The 23,580-nt window shown below is 38.9% G+C and overlaps 1 protein-coding gene across 1 annotated transcript; it reads right to left on the bottom strand.

Moving 5' to 3' along the window:
* Positions 1 to 3,628: 3,628 nt before the first annotated feature.
* On the bottom strand, positions 3,629 to 21,020 carry cacng2b (calcium voltage-gated channel auxiliary subunit gamma 2b). The gene is made up of 3 exons (XM_014997286.2): positions 20,504 to 21,020; positions 8,556 to 8,696; positions 3,629 to 5,970 (listed from the first exon to the last, which is right to left on the bottom strand). Exons 1-3 carry the CDS (start codon positions 20,571 to 20,573, stop codon positions 5,453 to 5,455), a joined length of 729 nt encoding a protein of 242 aa, XP_014852772.2. The 5' UTR covers positions 20,574 to 21,020; the 3' UTR covers positions 3,629 to 5,452.
* Between the last annotated feature and the right edge of the window lie 2,560 nt (positions 21,021 to 23,580).

Here is a 23,580-nt window from a genome sequence, read left to right as displayed (position 1 = left end):
TCCACAGGAGATTAAAGGATTTATCCAGGATGCATGAAGGAATCAAAGCAACCCTCCAGGTACGTTTTTGATGAAGGAAAAACAATATAACATGATGTAAGGCCCAAAAAAGTTGATTTACAGAATACTACCTCTTTATAATACCATTAGTACTTTCATAGGAAGCTGTGTTGATCTAATTTAATAACCGATAAGGATTAGGTGTAAAATGTCCACTTGAATCATGTCATTGATTAGTTGTTTCTCGTGTGCTGATTTTATAAGCATCTACACAACTGATGAAACAAAATACATGAACTAAAAGATTTTGCTAATACAGAAAGCAAAACACACACAGATCTGTTGAACTACAACAAGTTTTATATCTTTCCAGATTTTCATTCTTTGTATCTCGGTTGCAATTCTAGCGTTCTAGTGGTAGCATATCCTGGGAGCAAAACTTAATAATTTCACAAGACAGAGTGTGGGCTGTTGCTTATTGCTTTGGGAGAAGCCTGTTCATATCTACAGATATTGAAACACTTGGTCAAAGAAAACAGAACTGCTTAGGTCAGGTCATTTTCACAAAAGTTTTCTGCAAGTTTCCCCCCAAACATATCCATCTCTTTTGCAATAATTAGTATTTATGCACTTTGGTTTGTAGGTCCTATGAAGTCTCCCTTGTGAGTTCTAATTTGTGTAAGTTTGTCACACATAAATGTTAGCCCAACCCTTTTAGTACAAAGTGATGACAGATTATTCAATTCAGCATTAATATATTAAAAACACTCTTTTTCTGTTTTTAGTATTGCACAAGTAAAGGTGCTCATATTTTCATTTGGTTCCTCATTACAAATAAATAGCTTAAGGCCTTGTGTGATCATGGCGATTAAATTTGATACCATTCATCAACCCTCAAATGAAACAATCAAGGTTCCTAGATTAGCACAAATGTTACATCAGTCGTTCCTTTGATTTCATGATGTTGGATCGGTATCTCAAAAAATGTAATTTAATCTAGCGCCAACAGGTCAGTTTTACCAAACAAACTGAAAATAACTTGCAGCACACGAGTTATTAAACGAATAGATGAGGGGTGATGCTGATCCAAAACTTCGACAGATTACCACTTTGAACATTATACCGTCATGTTAGAACACTAGAAATAAGTCTAAAATGAACGCTGGTTTGTTGAACTCTCTAGTTTTCTGTTTGTGTTTGTGTGTGTGTGTGTGTGTGTGTGTTTGTGTACCCAGCACAGCTTGTTCTATAGCCTCAAACAGTCCCTGACCTAAAAAGCTGGCTAATTGCAGGTGTGGAAGGAAACAACAGCTGTTCCTAAAACAAGAAGGGGGAAAAAAAATGTGCCATCCCTCTGACTCAACCAGAGAATGCAATAATGAGCTTTAATACCTCCAGTCTCACAAACACGACAACGAAGAAGATTAATTTAATTGCCGTTCGCCTTTGGAGAATAAAGAATAAAATGACAGCGACTGCATTCAAATGACTCTGTAACATATTTCGAAATGTATCAGTAGCTTTCGTACTGTTTCTGTTGCTTTTTAGATAATTTCAACAGTTTTGAACTTTTGACCTCATAAAACACACAGCAGGACCTGCTGATTGTAACAGACCTTGAGGTTGAGGTAGTCATAGTATTAGCTATGTATCACCAGACACACCCAGTTAGAACTCAGTCATATTTGTTGTTTGAATACTATTGCTTTTTCTTTATAATTACATAAAATCTGTTACTAAATTAGCTCAATATGCTTCTCAAAGAATTGTTGAGGTTAAGGGTTTTCTAAAGTGGCATTCTCTCATTTGAATCCCAGCTAAAGAGAAAGAATCGTGTCAAAACAAAAACAGTTGAAAGGGTTGTGAACACTGGCTTAAAATATCTTTTTTTTTCTGTTATGCGGAAGAATTATGCAACCTAATCCACCTCGAGCAAAGACTGCTCCAGTCGCCAGGATTCCTCCGCGCCAGACGGAGGCAGTGTGGCACCGTTTCAGTCAGGCGCCACAGCTGGCCCGGACCCTTCCAGCTCTCCTCCTTCCCACTCACTCCTCCCTCGCCTCCCCTCGGAGATCACAGCAGTGCTGCAGAGAGACATGGCAGCCTCTCTGATCTTCACACCAGGGGAGGACACCAAGGGAGAGAGAGAAAAGAGAAAAGGTGGCGACAGATGGAGAAAGAAATGGCTGAAAAGATACACGCAGGATAGTGGGGCTGGTTTTAAAGACTTGGATTGTGTTATCATCTCCCGAAAGCTAGTTCCTGAAGCTTAAAATCACCATGTCACTTTAGAGAGATTCAGCCGTCTCATTAAATTTATGCTGAGTGAGCAAGAACCCAAACAAACAGAAATCATAATGTTAGAGAAGCCTGCATGTATGTACGGTACGATGTGTTAGCCAGCAGTTTAGAGAGGATCCATTCTTGTCCAAACCTTTTGGGTGGGCCGGTCTGACTGACAGCTGACCCAGCTGGCGCACCGAGGCACAACATAAGCACATTTGCTGTGGCAACTGACAGCTCATAGGTCAGGAACCGACCTATGAGCTGAAAAACAAGGAGCTCACCTTTTAACAAAGGTCAGGACTAATCCATCTGAAGTAAATACTCACTTTAAACCATTAACTTTTAATAATTAGTTCCTGTGGTTCACGTTAACACTGCACTGTGTCAAACAAACCAAACCATATGAAAAACCTATTACACTCCTCGCCTGTGGTGGCACTGCACAAAGACCTCTTAAAGGAATTGACACAAAAACCTCAGAAGAAGACACTGAGCGCAACTTCCTTCTTTAAGAAATGTGAACATAAATAGGGTAATGCCAGATTTTAGCGGTTGTACGATTTCTCTTGCCATTGGTCAAAGACCACGAGATTCTTGCGTCTGTTTTGGTTTTATTTACCCAGAATGCCCTGCGTCGTAGTCCATTTCCTGTATTTGTAGCGGTCTCCGGTCCGCTTGTATGCAGCCTCGTTTTCAGAAGCTAGACGTTAAGGAGCATACTCGTGATCCATGTAAGAGTCTTGTAAAAATATTTTGATAGTTTAATTTCAGCAGCATAAGATCTGCATTTCACCACACCGCGTTAGAAACGAACACTTTTAAAAGAAATGTGACTACTTATGCAATAATGAATATTTTCACGGCCTTTCATATTCTTCTCTTGCTCTAACAGAAACTACGGACAGTCAAAGCGAGACCTCCTTTCGCCTCTAAAACATGATGTTTTTCTGATCAAAAATTGTCATGTTGAAACAACAACTGAACCTGTGGCTACCATCCTGAGCCGAATTCAATTCCTGTACAGTTTGTGAAATTACACAAGTTCTGGTTTTAAACCTCAATCGTTTCCCTCATGTTCATTTTTTAAAGGACAGCCATTCCACAGTTTTAACAGGTTTGCTGTTACACACTTTGACTGATCTAGTTGTATCCAACCTGCTACATTTTATTAAAAAACAAACAAACTGTTTAACATCCATTAGCTCCCAACTTAGTCATAGAATCACATTTGGATGAATAAGAGTCCTGCTGCGCCAACCACTTAGCAAAGTAAAGGCTAACAGATAAAATATAAATATCTTGTGTTTTCTTTGAGCACATATAAACAACACACTCATTCAGGTTCTTACAGGGGAGGGGTGAATTTTTATTCGTCATCAGGACTTGAAGCATCCAAGTTCAGAATCATTCAGTTTTGGCACCCTGAAAGATATTAGACTTTTTTCTTCTTTTTAAATATATATTCTCATTTACAACAACACAATGTTAAAACCAAAGAAGCAAGAGAACTGAGATAAAGAAAGAAAAACAAAAAAAGACTAAGGCTGTATTTGAGTTGAACTTAATCATGAAAACAAAATTAAATGAAAAGGCAAAGATTTTCTTCTCTTAAAAATAGCCTTGATAACGTTTGTCCAAAGTTTTGTTTTTGTTCCAAGCAAAGTAAAGCCCCCACTCCGCAGCCCTGAGCCCCCACCCCTAAAACAGGAAGAAAAATGGAAGAGACACAGTACTGCAACAGTTATTTCTATTTTTCCACTGCCCTTACTCGTACCATAGTCTAATTGTTCAAAAAGATAGGTTTCCTTAAAAGCAGATTTGATGATTTTTTTTTTTGGATCAGCATGCATGTAAGTTGATAACTTCTGTTTCTTTTCCTTTGTTTTTTGTGTTTTTTCTTTTTTTGGAGTCACTTCACTTCAGCTCGCTGGTAGCTGTGTTCTCTCACGCACTACCTTGTGTCTTTGGCAGTAGTGGCGTTTCATTGTCCACAGTTGTCTTCAAGTTTGCAGAGAAACGTATTCCCCTCGCCCCACAGTTCATTTCCTCGCTACCCCTTCGAGGGGCCAAAAATAAATAAGTAAATAAATAGATACATTAATAAATTAAAAAAAGAAAAAACGACAACGGAAAAAAAAGGTTAACTTTTCACCTGTTAACCCTGAACAAATATGGCGGCCAGGGTTTGTTTTTTTTTTTTTTTTTTTTTTTGGTTTTTTTTCTTTTTTAGTGGACTTCCAAAATGTGTTTTATATATATATTTTTTTATTTTATTATCATAAAAAATGTGATAATGTGTCTAATACTAACCAATTTCTATTGAATAGGCAGAAGTCCAACAGATGAACCAGTCATGCTGAATCCTCCATCTTGGTTTCAGTTTGCATGACGACTTCAGTTACTTTACTTTTTTTTTCTCGTGGATATTTTTTTGCACCAGGGAAGGCTAGTCATGATATAGTAACATATATATTTATATATTTATATATGATCAATAGTAACTTATTCATCTTTTTTTTGTTTTTATGCGGCCTGAATTGCTCCCTGCTTGAATCCCAAACCGCAGTAGGTTCACAGTTTAATGCGATTAAAGAACGAAATCAAGAGGAAACGCCAACTCAACGAAGGAGCGGGGTGTATGGGACTACACTGTGTGTGTGTGTGTGTGTGTAAGAGGGCGTGTGGTATGACAGTGCAAAGGCAGTTTCATAGGCTGGGCCAAAGGGGCAAATTGTGTGCCCAGTAGATTTCTATTAGGAATTTAAGAGAAAAAAACCCCATAATAACCTTCATAAAGGCAGTCTGGCCCAGCCTACCACTCCATGGATCCACAACCCTGAGACAGCCACAGACCCCAGACACCCCCCTCCTGATTTATCAACCCCCTCAAACATGTTTAAAACTTGTTAAACATTGTTCATGGGAAAATCATGCATGTTTCTTTTTTTTTTTATGCAATTTTACTTCTTTACGTTTTTTCTTGTTTTTCTTTTAACCAGAAACTCAATGATTATCTGAGGTCTTCTGAAGAGCTCAGAACCTCACCTCCGCTGCTCCACCCCCGTCCCCCTTTACCTCTCCAGTCTAATTCTGTTTCCCCTTCTTTACTCCAGCATTTTTTCATTTGCTACTCTCCCCCAAAATCTACAGTCCGCCTTCCTTTTTCTCATACAGGTGTGGTGCGCCGGTTGGCCGCTGAGTCTTTGAGGTCCTTTTGAACGCAGTTGTGGACCTGTAGGAAGTTGTGGTCCCTTTCTGTAGAGTTATAGGTCGCTGTTGGGGTGCCCGTTTGGCCCTTGGGCAGCGTGTACATAGACAGCTCTGTGGAAGGCAGCGTCCCGAAGGCCTTCAGGCCCACCGGCGATGCCTCGCGAGAGTGCGAGGGGTCCGTAGAGCGGGACGAAGAGCGCGAGCGGCGTCGATAGCGGTAACGGTAGCTCGGAATGCGCGTGATGGCAGCACCTTGGAGGTAGTCTGCGGCTCGTGCGCCAACTCGCAACTCTCTGTGGCGGTCGATAAACATGTGCACCGCTAGCACACCCACCATTTCGGCCATGATGAAGGAGAGGGCGCCAAAGTAAAAGGACCAGCCGTATGAGTAGCTGTTCTTCTTGGAGTCACTCTTTGAAGGGTCACCGGCGTTGGCTGATATATATACAATGATTCCTATGATGTTGCTCAGTCCTGGAAAGGAGAAGTAAAAACTGAATCAATAAAATTCAGAAAAAATCCAAACACATTTCTGTATTAAGAAAATAACAAGTTAATCTCTGTGGGCAATAGAAGAGGGGTGCTCAACAGGGCCATCGCAATCTACAAGTTCATTGTCAAGGAAATTTGGGTATATCACATGACGTAATAAAATAGACATTAGTCTATCATTCATCCTGTTACTTGACTGATATACAGCCTTACCAGTTGGTGGCAGTAAAGTTTCCTTTAGTTGCCTGCCAACCACCATTATAACTTAAGAAGAAGGGACTTTTTTATAACACTTGACTCACTTCCCATGCACAAACATCGATGCTAAATGCAGCAGAACTGGCTGGCCAGCGAGTAACCTCCAATTTTTAGCCCTGGGTTTTTCTCTTAAATTTAAGAAAAGTTATAAAAGTAAGTGGGGGAACTGGACCAAGTAATTAGACAAAAACCTTTCACTTTTATATAAAATGAAATGTATAAAGAATTCTCAATATAATTGTAAACAAATTCTACAAATAAATAAATAAATAGTATTTTTGTAGCATGTAGTGGGGATTTTGACTTGTCATTTTCTAAGTAGCTTGCATGCTTAAAAAGTGTGAGAACCCCTTCTATAGAATGTCCAGCTATACTTTGAGTGGTATTAACAAGTGAAAATTTTTTTTTATACAGTATTAAGTATTCAGCAGTAGCCACCGCTAGCTAAAAAGCTAGTTGCACTAACCATAAAACACTAGACCTTAGTTCTACTAACGTGCTATACCAACATGGTATCCAACAGATTTTAATTCTAAAGTGCTAAAAGTAAATCAGCACTTTAGAATTTATCCACAGAAAATAACTTGGGGGAAGCTAAATGCACTAAATATTTTTAAAGTTACCAAAATGCTACAGTGCTAAACAAAAAAAAAAAATAGCTCTGGCATTAGTGCATTAGTAGATTTGCATAAGTTTGTAGAACATGTAAGTATTCAAACACTTCATATTTTGCCACAATACAACAATCTTACTCATCTTTTGTTATAAATCAACACAATCTAGCTTAAAGCTGTAAAGTTTAAGCTTTTCCAAATAGAAATTTGAAAGTGGCGTGTATAAGTATACAGAGCTCTTTTTAAGCTTATAACCTGAAATAAAATGCCTACACCAACCAACTGGTTTCAGATATCAAGTAGTAAACAGAGTCCATGTGTGTGTAATTGAATCTCAGCATCAATACAACTGTTCTGTGAAACATAGGACTCACCTCTGTCTCTTTCCAAGTTACACATTAGACTACATTTAATGTGTGATTTTAAGTTTAATTTTTAGGCTGGTTTTAACAACTGCCAAAGTCACTACCGATGAAAATGAACTTATTTTAGCTAACTTAGACACATTTACATTGCATGATGCTGATTAAGGCTGATTCCTTGACAAATAAAACCAAACTGTCACTGAGACATTATCTGTGGAAAACACATCTGAGCAGAGATTACATTAATTACCATAATGTTTGTTCCTGGCAGAAGATTATAATGTAAAATGCATTATTTCTCAATATTAAAAAAATTTCTGACCTATAAATATGTCTTTGCCCTTTACTTGTACCTAATTACATTGTGTCTGTATCTTCACATTCCTCTGAAAAATACACATTTAATGGGAAAATAAGGAGTAAGGATGACTTAAAAAGAACTCTAGAAGATGGAATTGTTTATAACTTTAGGATTGTCTCTATCTTTGCATCTTATTGAGCACAAAGTGCATTTAGGACATGACTGTATCTCAGCGGGTAGAGCCTTCTCAACAGGAATGTAATGCTAGGTCCATCCATGATGCCAGACTGCGGTTCTAGGTAGAACATGCCTTACCACCTTATGTCTAAAGCACTTAAACGGCAAACAAAACGTTTTATTTCACATCCTTTGTAAATCTTTTCAATCTGTTCCGGAGTCAAAATGACAAATCAAACCTAGCTGAAGGTTAGGTTTCAAGCACTTTTATTTCAGTGCTTGAAATAAAAGGTTGTTTTAATTCTTGTTTCCCTCATTTTTCAAAGACCTGATGGATCAAAGTAAACGAGTATCAGGGACGCCTTATTTTTAGAGAGCAATCCCAGTGGCCTCCTCCGAGCCTAGCAACAGGGTGAGAAAGAGAGACAGACGCAGCAAAAACCACAGAACAACACAGACTTCTCAACTCGGAGGAGAACTAGTTATGTAGCGCAGCGCAGTAGGCCACGGCCTAGAAACGTAGCACACAGTTAGACACGAAGTGTTCATGAAAATGTCAACCTGCCCTCTTGTTGTCTGCATGGCTTCATCCTGAGGGACTTGTGACACGTACACCGAACGCCAGGCAGCTGACGGTCATTGGTAAATTTTCAGCATCGAGTCTAAACTTTTACTTTGTATTTTTGATCAGTCTTGTCGAAGTTGTAAATTACTCTCAAGAATGTCGATTCACCTCGCACCATCAAACTTTATTTCTCATTTTCTCTTGGCCCGTTACTCGTCCTTTGGTCCCTTCCTCCCTTTCCTGTCATCACCCCTCCCCCACTCCTCTTCCTCTTCCTCCCTGCATACCTGCAGAGACGAACAGAATGCCGGCGCTGAGGATGATGTTGTGGCGTGACTTGTAGAACTCACTGGCGGCGATGCAGAGCCCCCCCATGAAGAGGAGGATCACACTGAGGATGGGGAAGATGCTGGAGGCTCGTACAGCACCTGGAGGGACACACAAAAAAATATATATATAGTCCTTACTGCTGCGCACAAGCCGGAGATGTGTCCGACGTCATTTTAGTGCAATTGTATGTAAGGGAAGAAGGGAAAAGAGGAGTAAATTTCTGGCAAAAAATGAAGAAATTTCTGAGCTCCAAAAGTTGAAAATATGCTTAAAAAAGAAGAACTCTGAAATTTTGACATTAATCTCTAGAAAAGACATTGAAATTTCTGAGTTTCAAAAGTTGAACATTTTTACCAATCAGGTTTTTTTTTTTTTTGAAGCAAAAATGAAACCCTAGTTGTGAATCACTATTTGTGAATGTTGCTTGTGTGTCAGATTTACGAGTGTACCGGAAACGCAAAGGTTCCCCTACGAACCAGTGTATTTGCAATAATTAATGTGACTAATTATTTAAAATTGATTGTGGTAAAATCAATATAATTATTTGATCAATTGGAATTGACGTGTTAAAGTCCGGGCCCTAATAGCCTACTTAGAATAACTTATGTACTTTATCGGTTAGGTGACGACTGGAGACGGTTGGTTGCACTAGATTTTATTTAGGAGTCAGATTTAAAGGGGATGAAAACAAATGAACACTAGACTTTCCATAATTTTAGAAAAATGGGTATTCTTTTTCTCACTTTCTAGTTATGTACTGCTTCGTGTTTGTTAGTCAAATTCCAAACAAAACTCCAGTATGTTGTCGCAAGGTGACAAAAGCAGAAGAGTTAAAGGGCATGAATATTTTCCCAAGCCTCTGTCCTCACGCCTGATAGGATTTATATTGGTAGTGGATAGACAGAGCTAAAAGTCCATCATGCAAATTCATTCTGACTTGCCGAAGCTAGCACCTACATGAACAGGTGCCTGAATTAAAGCTTAAAAAAACAGACGCATTAAAATAAAGTGTGAAAAATTGTGAAAATACAAGTGCTTTTAAACAATAAATAAAAAAACCCTGCATATTAAAGAGAAATATGAGAGCAGAGGCAAAGGGGAAGACGAGAGGAAGAGCACAAAGACTGCAGGCCTTCACTTCTCTGTGAAGCTGCCTTCCCTCCAGCAGTCTTTGTCTCACTGTCTCTCCCTGCTCTCTTTGCACTTGTGCTTTAAGCTGAAGGAAGGCAGTTTAAAAGGAGGATTTTTTTTTTTAAATATGCGGGCCTCCAGGCACACCCTGCCACCAAGCACATCATGGCACAGACACAGAACGACGGAGAGGATTGAGCTGTGAGCGAATGCGCCGCATGGCAGCGGCATCAAGAGACGCGCTCAGTATGTTTTTAGTTTCCTTTTAAAGCCTCCTTGAGGCCGCCGTGGAGGCTGACACTCCGTCTTTCTGGTTGTTGATTGATGTCGCGTTTTACATAATGCTAGCTTTCCACAGTCTACAGTGCCACTCACACAGCTATGCATACAAACTCAAACTTTTCACACATACCTACAGAATCTGGAGGTAAGGCAATCTGATGTAAGCATTTTTCTATTTCAAGTAAAAAAAGTTACTGTACGGTTGTATGTTTGCAGCCTTCTGAAGCATACACTTTGTACTAAGAGAGTCAGTAATTCACTTTTAGTTATTTTGGAGCCTCTGTGTTGAATTATGTTCAGTCATAGTGAATAGTTAAATCCCTAAACGATTTAAATTGGTGTTGTAGGCAAGTACATAGTTGGTTTGGCTTTTCTGGTTTACGTCAGTTTGGTTACTAGAATAATTTCTTTTTGGTAAATCTCTCTGCTGACTACACCTTTAAATGTGTTTTACGGAGACGCATCGAGCTCATTGCTTTGTTGTGTGCAGTGATGGATGAATGAAAAGAAATCAAACAAGATATATGAAAGAAAACTGTCCATCACAACAGAGATCATTGTGGTTTTATTGACCAGCCCTGTGGGATTGGTTTCATGGACGGATCAACTGGAGCCAAGCTCTACATTATCAAAGCCAAATGTTGGATTGGATGATGTAAAGCCAGCTGCCACTGGACTACAAAGCAGTGGAAATATGTTCTTCAGATTGACCTATCAGACCTCCTCTGTCTGGAGATATACCAGACGAGTCTGGATTTGGCATTTGCCAGAAGACCAGCACTTGTGTGATTTCTTTGCGTCAAGTTTAGATTGGCAGCAAGCATGGAGTTTAGGGTGTGGGGCTGTTTTCAGGAATTGGACTAGGCGTCTTCGTTCCTTAGTGCATCATGAACACATTTTGAGCAATGTACCCAACTTTGTGGGAACTGTTTGGGAATGGCCTTTTGGTGTTCAAACTTAACTGTGAACCACTGTACAGGTCAATAAAGAGATGCATCAGTGGGTTCGGTGAGGAAGAACTTGCCTTGTACAACGCCAGTGTCTCACATGTCTGCTTCTGGAAGGATTGCTAAAACATTCCTGTGAAGATGATCCTTGACATCGTGGCAAATCTTTGCAGAAGCTGCAATAGCTGCAGAGGGTGGCCGAGATAATATTCATTTCTATGGATTAGGAAAGAGATGCCACTTAACCCTGGTGTTTACAAATGGGGTCCAAACGACCCCACACACGTAAAACTTGATTCATTTGCCTCAGTCCTCTACGTTTGCCTCAGTCCTCACACGCACAAGGGTTAAACTGTATAAGTGGCAAGATCAATGAACAAATACTTCAAAAATAGCGGATAAGGATAAATGGTGTCCAAATGTTTGATGTGGTAAGCAACTAAGATACAAAGCAAATTTATCGTGATTTTTGGTGGTTATGGTGGTAGGAATTTGCCTCATAATGGATGGGCTGCCAGTTGCTTTTCAGCAAGAAACTTCACCTGCTTCGCCTGTGGGTGATGACCAGAGGGCCCAGTGGTGCATGGCCGCCTCTCCTCTTGTCAGACTGCTCCAGGGCAGCTGTGACTATTTTCCAGTATCTTGCCACCATCGGCGCATCAATGTGTGTGTGAATGAAGCATTTTGTGGTCCTCTGGATTGATAAAGCACTATAAGTACGGACCATCTGCATATAAAACTTCATCCAAATACTGCTCCTGCTTTGACCGTACAGGACTGTGAGGTGACTGAGTATCTCGTGAAATAAAAACGTGGGGCTGGATGATGGATACTAACTCTGGACTATTTACTGTCATGAAATTGGTCCGTAATATTGTTTCAATTTCCCCCCCTTGGACATTACGAGATTAATGAGTCAGATATATTTCGAAGTGGGTCTATTATAATTAATCAAAAGTCAAGTCTATTTATCCAAAAGGACGGAGTAGAAAATATCAATGAGGTTGTTATTGATTATGATTTTCTTAATGGTCAAAAGAAGAATTTAGCAGCTCAGTAATGAGGTTTCTTCTTTTTTTTTTTTTTTGCTTATAAATCTTAACCTAAAATAAATAACTAGGTTGAGTTTCACTTTAAGCAACACCCACACTTATACAATAGATCCACAATACAACAATAGAGGTCAGTCCTGCATCTTCTCCTTCCATCGTCCTTTTATTCCTCCCTCTTCCTGGATGCTTCTGCTGCAGTGGTGTGTGTTTGTTTGTGTGTCTCACTGACTTATGGTTTCATTAGTTGCAGCGAAGGGGAGCCTTGTAATTGTTGCTGAATTATGGAGGCGGGGGTGGACATTGCCATGGGAGCTCCCCAGGTTCACACAAACCCACAGTTTAATGTGCATGCACAATCCATCGTGCATAAACCCTCCTATTACTTTATCTCACACACACACAGAAACTCATCCCCGCTCAACAAGCTACAAAGTGAACACATTCATCGATCAACCTACCACCTACTCACTCACTCTCTAAAGTGGGGTGTTTCCTATACACACTGCACGTTGCTCATGCAGGAGCAATCTGCTCGCTCTGCCACATGCGCGCTCTTTCTCTCTCCCTCACACACACACACACACGCATAATTCGCCCACGAAGGAGAACCCAGCAGCAAAGAACATGTGGGATCAGGAACTCGGTGAAACGGCTTCAAGGGAGTAGCTCTCCGCGCACACGTGTGTGTGCATCTGGATGCAAGGTTGAGAAGCACGGAATCGTGTCACCGATCTTATTGGAATGGAAGAAAGTAAACAGAACGAGCGCTGTACGCCAACCATCGTTTCCATGTGCCTGGCTGAATATGTGCAGATGTTGTGCGTTTTGTAATGAATATAGTACACACACACACACACACACACACACACACACACACACACACACACACACACACACACACACACACACACACACACGGAGGAGTTCACACAGCCTGCCAGTCATTATCATGCCATATTACTCATGTAAATCGTGATATGCCCCCAATGTCAGGACTCGGGAGCCAAAAATAGCAGCAGAGGCAGAAATGAGTCAGATGACGTCATCAGAGGGGGGTGAGGGAGGGCGGGTGACGTCACGTGTTTCCTAGTATCCCGACCCGAAACATTAGCATTTTGAACAAGCATCCAGCTTTCTAATTTTAGCAACACAAACAGAAACGCAGCCGCACAAGCTTCTGCTTCGGCGATTTCGGAGCAGATTGGGAGTCTTCAGGTTTTTTTATTATTTTTTATTTTAATTTTTTTTATTCTTTTGGTTTCTGTCTTTGTGAGTGTCAGATGTTACGATTGAGCAGATGTTTGAGATGCAAGTTTGTTTTCATCAAGTTTCATTCAGTGGGATTTGTATGACTAAAAGTTTCATCTGGAAATCACACAAGTGGATCAACAATGGATACCTTTTTTCTTTGGCCTTCACTGACAGACTGGAAATGGGTAGAGAGAGAGACATGGAGCCGGACAATATGACTAAAAACCTATAACGATCAAAGGGTGTTATAACCGCTGATATCGATAAATATTAATCAGTATTTTGTTTTAAATATCTCAAATACAGTCATACTGGTGTTGCGACCTTTCCTGTTTTACCCACAGTTTAACCCCACAACGGTTTTTTTTTACACTTTTATGCAGTTATGAGGCACGTTGGACAAACATGAAACTACTGCTGCATCGGTTACTCAACAGGTTGTTGCTAGGTAACCAGAGAGCGAGCGAGTTCGCTGATCCCTCGAACCTTTTTTAGCTAAGGCTGTGGGAGTTTGAGCAGCTAAAGCCTTTCCTCTGTCTAGATTCCCCAGAATGCTGTGCGGTCCCGGATCAAAGTTTGGTGAAATTATTGAACATTGTATCAGCGTATTATCTTTATATCAGAATATATATTCTTACACACAACACCCCAACAAATGTACCATTTTTCAGAGGATGCTAATGAACATCTTTTTTGTTTCTCTCATCCTGTTTCTCATGTTTTTGAATGAAATTATTTTTAACAATCTGCTCAACAGTCTAAAATCATTACAGCCTAGTTTTTGTCTCCATGATGAATGCTACATGGGGTTGCATTCATTTAGTTGTCTCTTTTATCCAAAGCAGCTAGCAAATGTCAGTCATTCAAAGGAGGATCCACTGAATGCTGTGTTGCAGTTTAATACGATATATTCAACAAAAATCTCAGCTTTAAATCAGATTCTTATTAAAACAGAGGCCAAAAAGCAAGAATAATAGAAAATGTATAAAACAATATCACAAAAACATAACTCCCCTGAGAAACGTAACAAAAAATTGGCTAAATTTGAAATTGCTGAATATTAATACAAAACAATGGTTCAGAACATAGAAAGAGATGAGTCATGTTTGATCATGCTACTTTGTTACACCTTCAGTCTCCGGTCTTAATTTTATTAACTCCCTCAGTTGTACTCCATCTGAATCCTAACAATCTTGTGACCAGGTGTCTATTTTAAGCCACCCTCTTAAAGTCGCCCGTTCCCATGACATTCAGGTTGGGATCCAAATCCCAATGCTGGACTCCAATTCCCAGAAAAAGACACACCCCGACCCCCAAAAATAAAAATCTGAAAACATCTTATGTTTAATAGCATATTTTTTATCCGCAGCATTAACATCTGTGCTTAAATGTTATGAAAATCCCACCCGAATAACTTTGCACTTTAGAGTGTCCATATTAATTTTAGTAAATACTTGACTTGACTGTTTCTGAACATTGTAAGGCAAAAAATAAATAAAAAATAGCAGCCAGGACGCTCCCTGTCTTTAAATGGACCTCAAATGACCTCTTGTCCAGACAACATGCCAACATTTCCGTACAAAGTGGACATGAGTTTGGAGTAAAGTCTGCCTGAGCAGGCTGGGCATCGTCATTGAGCTACATTTTATTCATAACGCCGTCCAACATGAATCTATAACAAATAAGCTTGTTAAATACAGAATATGAAAAATGAGGAAAAAATAACAAAATGTGACAAAGAAAAAAAATTATTAAAAACAGAATGGCAAAAAATAATGAAACAAAGTAAACTAATTCATGAGAGAGATTTCAAAAAATGGAAAATTAAGTAACAGTAATATAATTAAAATGATATTTAATATATAATAATAATAAATAAACAACAAAATAATATAAATTATAATTAATAATTAATGTCAAAAATATATGTAACATTTTATAATCAGATAAGTTGGGAAAGTAAATTAATTAGATACAATATTTGGCACATAAATTATTTTATCAAGCCTTTTATTAATCTCTAATTTATTGGCAGTTTTTGAAGGATCTCCATACAACAAGGCATTCTGTCTCTAGTTTGTTCTCACCATCATAAAAACACAATCTGTTTATTAAAAGCAAGGTCTGATTAAAGAAACTGTATCAAAATTCCATGTGGAAGTGTTTTTTTTCTTTTTTTAATTTTAGTAATGATTTTTATGTGATTATATCAACAAAAACACACAAATTCACAAAGAGGACAGAGGATGATCTTTAAACCTTTGCTGAGGTGGATAAGATCGGCTTCACGTGTAAGTATCGGCCGATCACCCATCCCCCAAAGGCAAGGAAATGGGCCAATGAATGGGCCAACACATGTTTCCTGTATTATACGTTGTTATAGGATGTAATGTAAACGTCACTGTCAGAGATGCAATAAGTTTGATTGGTTTTTGAATGATCTGATAATCTGTTAATTGCTGCCAGTCCACAATATTAGCAAAACTAGAGGGCCCCAAACCAAATTTCACCTAGGGCCCCATGAAGGCTTGGGCTGGCCCTCATGCGAAACAATATGCTTCCATTACAATTTTGCAAAATGCACCCATTTCTACAGCCAAAAAACCACCTCATCCTAGTGCAAAATCTTTTCATCACAAAACCTGATTTTCTTTCAAAATTACAGTGTTTTAATTTCCTAATTCCAACTGGTGAACGTAATCGCAGCACTCTAGTGTAGACGACGTAACACGAGAGAGCTCGCTGTTAAAGCTAAAGACCAGAAGTGGCTGGTGCAGCGTAAGGTCAAACACGCTGAAACGAAGGATGGCTGTGTCTCATAGTACAACTGCAGCAGCATGAAGGCTGGCTGCTCTCTCTGTTACATAACCACACATGCAAATTCACCAAGAGAGGAGCAGGGAGGAAGAGGTGGGGTGAGGGGAGACTGAAGAGACCCCAGGGGGAACGCGAGAGACGGAGAATGAGAGAACGGGAGGAGATGAAGAATTCAAACTGAATGACAGCTCCCAGCCTTTAACGTCACAGTGATCCGCTACCGTTTCGGTCGTCGCACGCCGACTAACGTGGTCGCATTGTTTGTGATTTATCACATTCCTGTTTTTCTCTGAAAATGTCAGCCACGTTCAGGGATGTGGATGTTTTTTTTTTTTTCTGAATTTCCAGACCTGCTGCAGTGTCTTCACAACTGCAGATTCAGAAATGTTTCAGCGCTTTAGATGAGACGCATTAATGCCAGAGAGACTGAAAGGAGGATCCGTGTGATATTAACCATGTTAGAACTGGTTACAGTTTTTCTTTTGACTTGATACTGGAATTTATCACAACTTGTGAGTCACTGAAATACATGAATTTTTCATTAATATTCATTGAAGTTCCACTCAAAGCATTTTGTCTTTTCACAAGAACGTTTCTTGATTTTACAACAAAGTCCATTTTTCTGACACTGTACAACTTTTTAAAAAGGCATGAAGGTCCTCTCTCCGACTTCTCACTGTTCCTTCCAAGCATCCCACGAGGTGTTGCCGTTTTAAAAGGCCGTTAAAAGGAGGACATGTTTTGGTTTTAACGAGATGCAACACGAGTTTTACATCTTTATTAAAATGAGAAAGCTTCTTGTTTTAACAAGATGGTACTCCTCCTGTATCTAGCTTCTATTTCTGGCAGTTTGACGCTTCTGTAGAAATTTTATTTATCATTCAAATTTTAACTACGAACAATTGCAAAAAAACAAAACCCTCAAAACATTCATATGATTATTTTTTTTTTTTCTGCAGGTAAGTTGTAATGTCCAACCTCAAAGACATGGAGCTCACTGAATATAACTCCTCAAAATAACAGTGGAATCATGCAAAACTGGTCTGCAGTTATAACAAGGGCTTGATTGGTGTAATTCTTTGCTTTATGAGAAGGTATGAATAACATGTGACACGTCATTTAAAATAAAAGTTAATAAAGACAGTTATTTTTTTCTGAGCTTCTTGCATTGTCTCACTGTGTTATGAGAGTTGCCTTTCTCATTTCCATAGTCAACTGAGCCATGTTTTATGCCATTGCATATTCTCATATGGTTTTTAGAAAATGCTTAATTTAATCGTGATTATAATCCCCCAATATAATTGAAAGTGATAAACTGTGCTTATTTATTTGTTTCTTCAAATTTTTGACTGAAAGCGGTTTGATAGTTGCCAGGTAGTTTCAACACGTAATCCTTAATCTGTTAGCGAGATGCAACGTCTTGGACATGCAACGTTTTAAAGCAATGAAGTCCAAAAAAAAAAAAAAAAAAAAAGAATCTGCAAAATACAATTTTGTAGTAACGGTGCTATTTCAACAGTGAGTTCTCGTATATAAATATTGTAGAACGAGAAAATGTTGTGGAAAACTCCATAACCGAACATTTCATTTAATTATTAGTTACAAAAAAGGCTGTTTCTTTTCATTGAGATTATTATTACTGTTGTAGACATGCTTCAGCGTTGATTTCGCGATCAAAGACGTCTCAGGGAGGAAAACAGCTAGAAGGAATGAATACGAAAGAGGCTGAAAGTCTGTCTGGGTTTTAGTGCCTAATAGGTTGTATTACTAATGAATGAAATAATTATTATGCAGTAGCTTCTTCATGTAGAGAAACATCTGCCGTAACAAAACTGCAATTTGTGAAGAATTTTCAGTGAAATCATAAAATATACAAAGACAAAAACACAAGTTATGTCTTATTTGAACTACCTTCTTCTATAACCTGCATGGCAGATTAAGAACATTTCCAGATTATGAAAATAGTTGATGTGAACAACTTACACCCTCACTAGAACAATAAATTAGCACCCCTAAAAATTGCGCGCAACTTCTTTTTCAGTCCATTTTCAGCCGAGTCAGCCTTTCTTGAATTACTAATTAGAGAGTAGCTGCAATTCCACTGATTGCACAAATTGCACAAATTGGAACCATGAAAATAAATTTGCTTAATGGAAACAATTTAGTAAAAGACTCACATTTTTTGCTAAAACATTTTTGAGGTGGTTTTTCAGATGTATCAAAATGATTGTATTTCACAGAACTGACTCACATAGTCATGTGATTAACAACCAGATGTTACTACTGGTGGAAACGACAAAGAAGACAAGAAGCAGTATGAGGATGATGGCGCAGTACGTTTTGTTGTTGTCTTTTTATTTTTTTTAAAACAACTTATGGCGTGAACAAACTTATTCACTTGAGTTTAATTGCCTTTCTTATTGTGTTTTTTAGACATCATTTTGATGGAATAATAAGTATACACAACAGTAACATCAGATCTAATATTTTTATTAAAATAAACTGATTTGGGTGTCTGGCAAAATTTATTTATTTATTTATTTATTTATTTATTTATTTATTTATTTAAAGTTTCAAAAACTTTCTAAAAAAAGTTTGTGAACGCTAAATTTCTCTCCTATTCCGCCATCTTCCCATGCTCCACCTCACCGTCTCCATCCGACTGCTTTCAGACAGGCTTGAAGGCCTCGCCAGAGATGGACAGACAGATGGGTGGAAAGAAAAGCGAGAGGAGGTTGAGAGGGAGACATACGGGAGGAAGGAGGAGAGGGAGATGTGTGACCCACTTTGCAGAGCCTAGAGTATTTATAGAAGTAAGTGTCCTAATTGGTGAGCCACTGGGAGAGCAACAGCACCGAACTGGTGCCCTACTCCTAGTCCTTCACCTCTTCAACCTTTTCCTCCCGCAGTCCTTTCACTTTCCTCCGTTGCCCCGTTCCTCCTGTATTCAGTCTGAAGACCTCATCACTCTTTCTTGTGCCATTTCCGCCTCCTACACTTCACTGATCAGTGACCTTCTCTTCATCCTTGCTCTTCCATTTCACCCCTCCTCCTCCTTCCCTGCTCTGATTTTTACCTCGTCCTCTCTCCGGTTTCACCTCATCAGTTATCGTTCACAGTAAAAGTATTTGAAGAAATATTTAATAGGGTATTATGTAGAAAAAAAAAACAGAATAGGACCTCCTGAGTCGATACTTTGAAGAACTAACTTGCGAAAATGATTGGATCAAGAGCATCTGTTAGCATCAATTCTGAAATCCTCAGTTTCATTATTGATTTAAAAGAGCTTTGTGAGCTTTTCAGAGCTAGCTGTAAAAACTAGTTCACTGATTGGCCCGGTTGAAATTCTACCGGACAAATCCTCTTCAATGGGAGAAAGCCCAAACAGAGCAGTGATGTCAATTTTCTGTAGTCTGTAGTTTTAGCAGCAGAGGAAGTGAAGTCCATATTAGCCACTCTTCCAAATACTGAATCGGCATGAACAGCCACCTCGTTTGGATCGACACTTCTCATTTGTGCGGGCAATTTCCGGTAAGCTTCATGGCGTCAAACTGATGGATTATATACGTCACAGGCAAACGTTAGCAGCGGGGTCAAATTTAAAACCTCAACAGAACCCACGACTCCAGGAAGGGATCGTTTGGTCCAGAGTCGCTGTACGAAGTGAAGTGTAGAATAAGGGTCTAGGTTTCACCAGGGTCTCCCTGACCTGGCTGGGGTGTTATTTTTTTATTTTTTAATTTTTTTTGCTAAAACACTAATTACAAGCATCCATCCATCCATTTTCTATACACTCTTGTCCCTTAGAGGGGTCAGGAGGTGCTGGTGCCTCTCCAGCTAACGTTCCAGGTGATAGGCGGGATCACCCTGGACAGGTCACCAGTCTGTCGCAGAATTACAAACATTAGGTCTGCTAATGTTAAAACATAATAACATTGTATTTACTGGAAGCTAATGGAAATAAGTCAAAGAGCTAAACTGAACCGTCTGTCAATGACAACCATTTTTAAAGTTAGAAAAAATGCTAAAGTGCTAAATGAAAAATTAGCTCTATTAGCACATTATCAGACTAGCAGAAGTGTATGACAGAATAGATAAGTAAAAATGGATAATCCTATGAAAGAATTAAATTACACACATGTAGCATCAAAGGTTATTGATTACAGTCATTTTTATTTATCTGTGTAGAGGGCTAAATATAAATTGTCCCACTTTTCAGCTGTTTTTATTTAAGATAAAAACGTTTCAGTTGGAGGATAACATACATTAAAGTTTGTTGATGGTTTTTGATCAAGTTGATTATGGATATGGATACTTTTCAAGAAAACCCAAACCTCCTTCTTCTGAGGCCAAGAAATAGTCGAGGCACTTATAAATAAAACCGTGGAACAAAACACAAATATGGAAGAAAGGGAGAGAACTCACGTAGGAAGTACTCTGAAGCATCTGCCTCATAGTCCGCATCCTCGGGGAAGTGGTCTATCTGCTTACACATCCCCTTAAAAGAACCTGGATGGGGAAAAAAGTAAAGAAAACTTAGAAAATTAGCAGCTAAAAACAAACAAGAATGAAAGGGTAGGTATGTAAAAACAGTGTTTCACAGAGAAAAATGACTAGAAAATGAAGGGAATAACATTAGAAACGACTTGTCATCTTTGGAAATAAAAAAAAACATGAAAAGGACAAACGGCTTTTAAGGGGGTGAAATATGTAGAGCTTCTGCTAAATGAAGCTAAATGAAGGCGTGTCCTTGTGTGAGGGGTGATTGAGTTGAAGGCAGGAGGAGAGAACTAGCCAAGAAAATGGAAGGACAGAATGCAGCTCATTAAGACAGAGCGTGTGTGTGTGTGTGTGTGTGTGTGTGTGTGTGTGTGTGTGTGTGTGTGTGTGTGTGTGTGTGCGCGCGCGCGCGGGTTGGTTCAGCTCCAATGCTAATTGTATGCCCTCCCAAACCACTGCAATTAAATGGGACCTTGTTAATTGGCAATTAGAGGACGAAAGACCAGCACTTGGCTTTCAGATGGGCAGCAGTTAACATAAACACACACACCCACACACACACTTAAATATGCTTCACGCTAGCAGCCATATGCTACACATGCGAGTACTTAGACTGCAGCATTGCATCTCGGCGAAGGAATTTAAATGGAAACTTAAAATTTGGACATTTGAGACAAAATCAAATAAATTGGACCCTCAACTATAAATGTTGTGAATTTGATTATTTTCATTACTTCAAGCAAACAAAAAATATTCCTTTTTTTTCTCACCCTTTTTGTATTATTGAACTTTAAGGTTTAAGAAAATAAATCAGCATTTTGCAAAATTATTAATGAAATTTCAGCTTACAAATTCTGTTCTTTTCCATGGAGAACAGTGATGAATGCCAGTGGCATGCAAGTTGGGAAAAGCTTATGAAATAATTTCATACAGAACAAGTAAAGGATTTCATTTGCTTTCTTGTGACCATAGCAACATTTTATTTTTATTTCTGCACCGGATTTACAAAGCAGACTGCACTAAATACACACAGATGCAAACACACCAATCAGATCGACCAGATGGGAGCAGAGCGCACCTCACTGTTTTGTGTCAGATCACAGAAGTTTTACCTTTTGCCACAAATGGAATAAAGTCAATGAATTGATTAAATCGTACCAGAGTCGCATTTCTAAACCAATTTGATGTTGCAAATTGAAAGACAACTGGAAATGAAAAGCACTGAAGTTGAAAATGTACCGGATTTTAACATTACCACATGTAGTTGATCCAAAATTTCAGTACTATCTTCTGATAATATGCGAATAAAAGCAAAACACATGTGCTTCATTACATATTTAAAATCAGGGCTCAGTCAAGCAAAGAAGAGATTATTCAATGCGCTTCACCTTGTTATCAAGTCTTCTCTGCTGACATTAGTCTTTTGAGTTCTGTTTATTAATCTCTGCACTTGAACAGAGTTGAATCCATTAATGTGTGTGTGTGTGCGTGCGTGCGTGCGTGCGTGTGTGTGTGTGTGTGAAAATATTAGATTTTTTTTGTACAGCTACCAGTTTAGTAAGTTGCTGTTCTGTGTCAAGGATGTTTCTGATCCTTAACAATCCAAAATTATTTGCTTTGACTGTAATTCACTTATTTCTTTGCAAATGAATCCAGACCTTTCCTTAAGTATGAATAACTCCTGTATTGGTGCTAAATGCTCTTTTTGGCTGTATTTAGGTAGTTTTAGTTGCAACTAGGCACATTTTTTTTCACTAGTGTGTCCAACAAAAACATCTCTTACTCATAAAACAAACTGCAGTTTTCTAGTTTTCAGTTTTCAATAAGGTATTCTGGTTTAGCATTTGCAACATAAATTGTTTGCTTTAGCTACTTATTTTTAGGGTACAGTTAACCTTTGAATTCTTAAATGACTGTACTTTCCAGGTTTATGAGAGCAGTTTTATAATTTATGTCCTAATAGGTGAAATTTGAGTTTCCTTTCAGAAGGAAAACATTGTTTTATATAAACAACCTCTTTTTTTCTCTCTTTCCTCCACATCCCATCCAGCAGCATCTTATCTGAGGACCAAAAAAAGGTTTCATTTTCAAAAGTGGAACATAATCCTGCACCTGATATTGAGCAAAAACAAACTTTATTACAATTTACTCATATTGAAATATATCAAAAGTTTAGCAAAGTAACATGTAATTCTACACTTAAAAAGCAATTATTGCTTTCTTTTTTTTTTCTTTTTTTTTTTTTTACTAAAACAGAATTTCAGCCTCTCTGTGAGCCCCTTTTGTTAGATTTTACTGAGTAACTTAGGCAAATATGTTCATATATTTGTCAAAAAATGACATTGTTGCATCGTGATGTGCTAACACATTCTCCAAATAACAACAGTAACCGCCGTGCGAGTGGCATACCCCGTGAATCGGTACACCAAATGACTATAATTTAACACGTCTGCGCCCATCGGCGTCATAAAACTTTCGCTATAGCAGTTGCTAGGTGATATACAAAGTGGAAGATTCAGCGAAGACATTGTTCCCATCACTCCCACTGCCTTAATTACAATACTATTTGTGTCTGTGTTTGTGTTTAATTTATTGCTATGAGCGCCGGTGCTTTCATGTGATTATCTCACGATTTGACAAACGCATCACTGTGTAGGAATTCCATCATGCTTTTTATTTTTCCACCAACACAGTCCTCTCTCTCTCTCTCTCTCTCTCTCTGTGTCTCTTCTTCTCTCCGTCTATCCCTTTCACATGCTCCCTCACTTACTCCAACACATGCCCACCCACGCTGCACCACAAGCACATGTAATCTGGAATTGCATTTTCCCTGTCGTCCTTCTCTCTTCCATCTCCCTCGCTCACACACAGCCCCCTCTCTGAGACTTTCACCTGCCCTCCTGTCGGTCTTTCACATGCGTAGATGTTGCCGCCTGTACTCTGGAGACCAGACTCTCATTGGAACAGAGCTGGCTGCCACCAGCCCTTCCTTCATACTCTGC

Source organism: Poecilia mexicana, unplaced genomic scaffold (assembly GCF_051168715.1).
Source record: "Poecilia mexicana isolate PSO_F unplaced genomic scaffold, ASM5116871v1 scaffold_2, whole genome shotgun sequence".
Taxonomy (NCBI): domain Eukaryota; kingdom Metazoa; phylum Chordata; class Actinopteri; order Cyprinodontiformes; family Poeciliidae; genus Poecilia; species Poecilia mexicana.
This window is presented reverse-complemented; position numbering and strand designations above follow the sequence as displayed.

Coding starts and splice junctions, on each gene's coding strand:
- cacng2b (XM_014997286.2), bottom strand. CDS start 20,573: ATGTGTAAGCAGATAGACCACTTCCCCGAGGATGCGGACTATGAGGCA. Junction 8,697..20,503: donor TGCTTCAGAGTACTTCCTAC/GTGAGTTCTCTC, acceptor GTGTCCCTCCAG/GTGCTGTACGAGCCTCCAGC. Junction 5,971..8,555: donor CATTCTGTTCGTCTCTGCAG/GTATGCAGGGAG, acceptor TCTCCTTTCCAG/GACTGAGCAACATCATAGGA.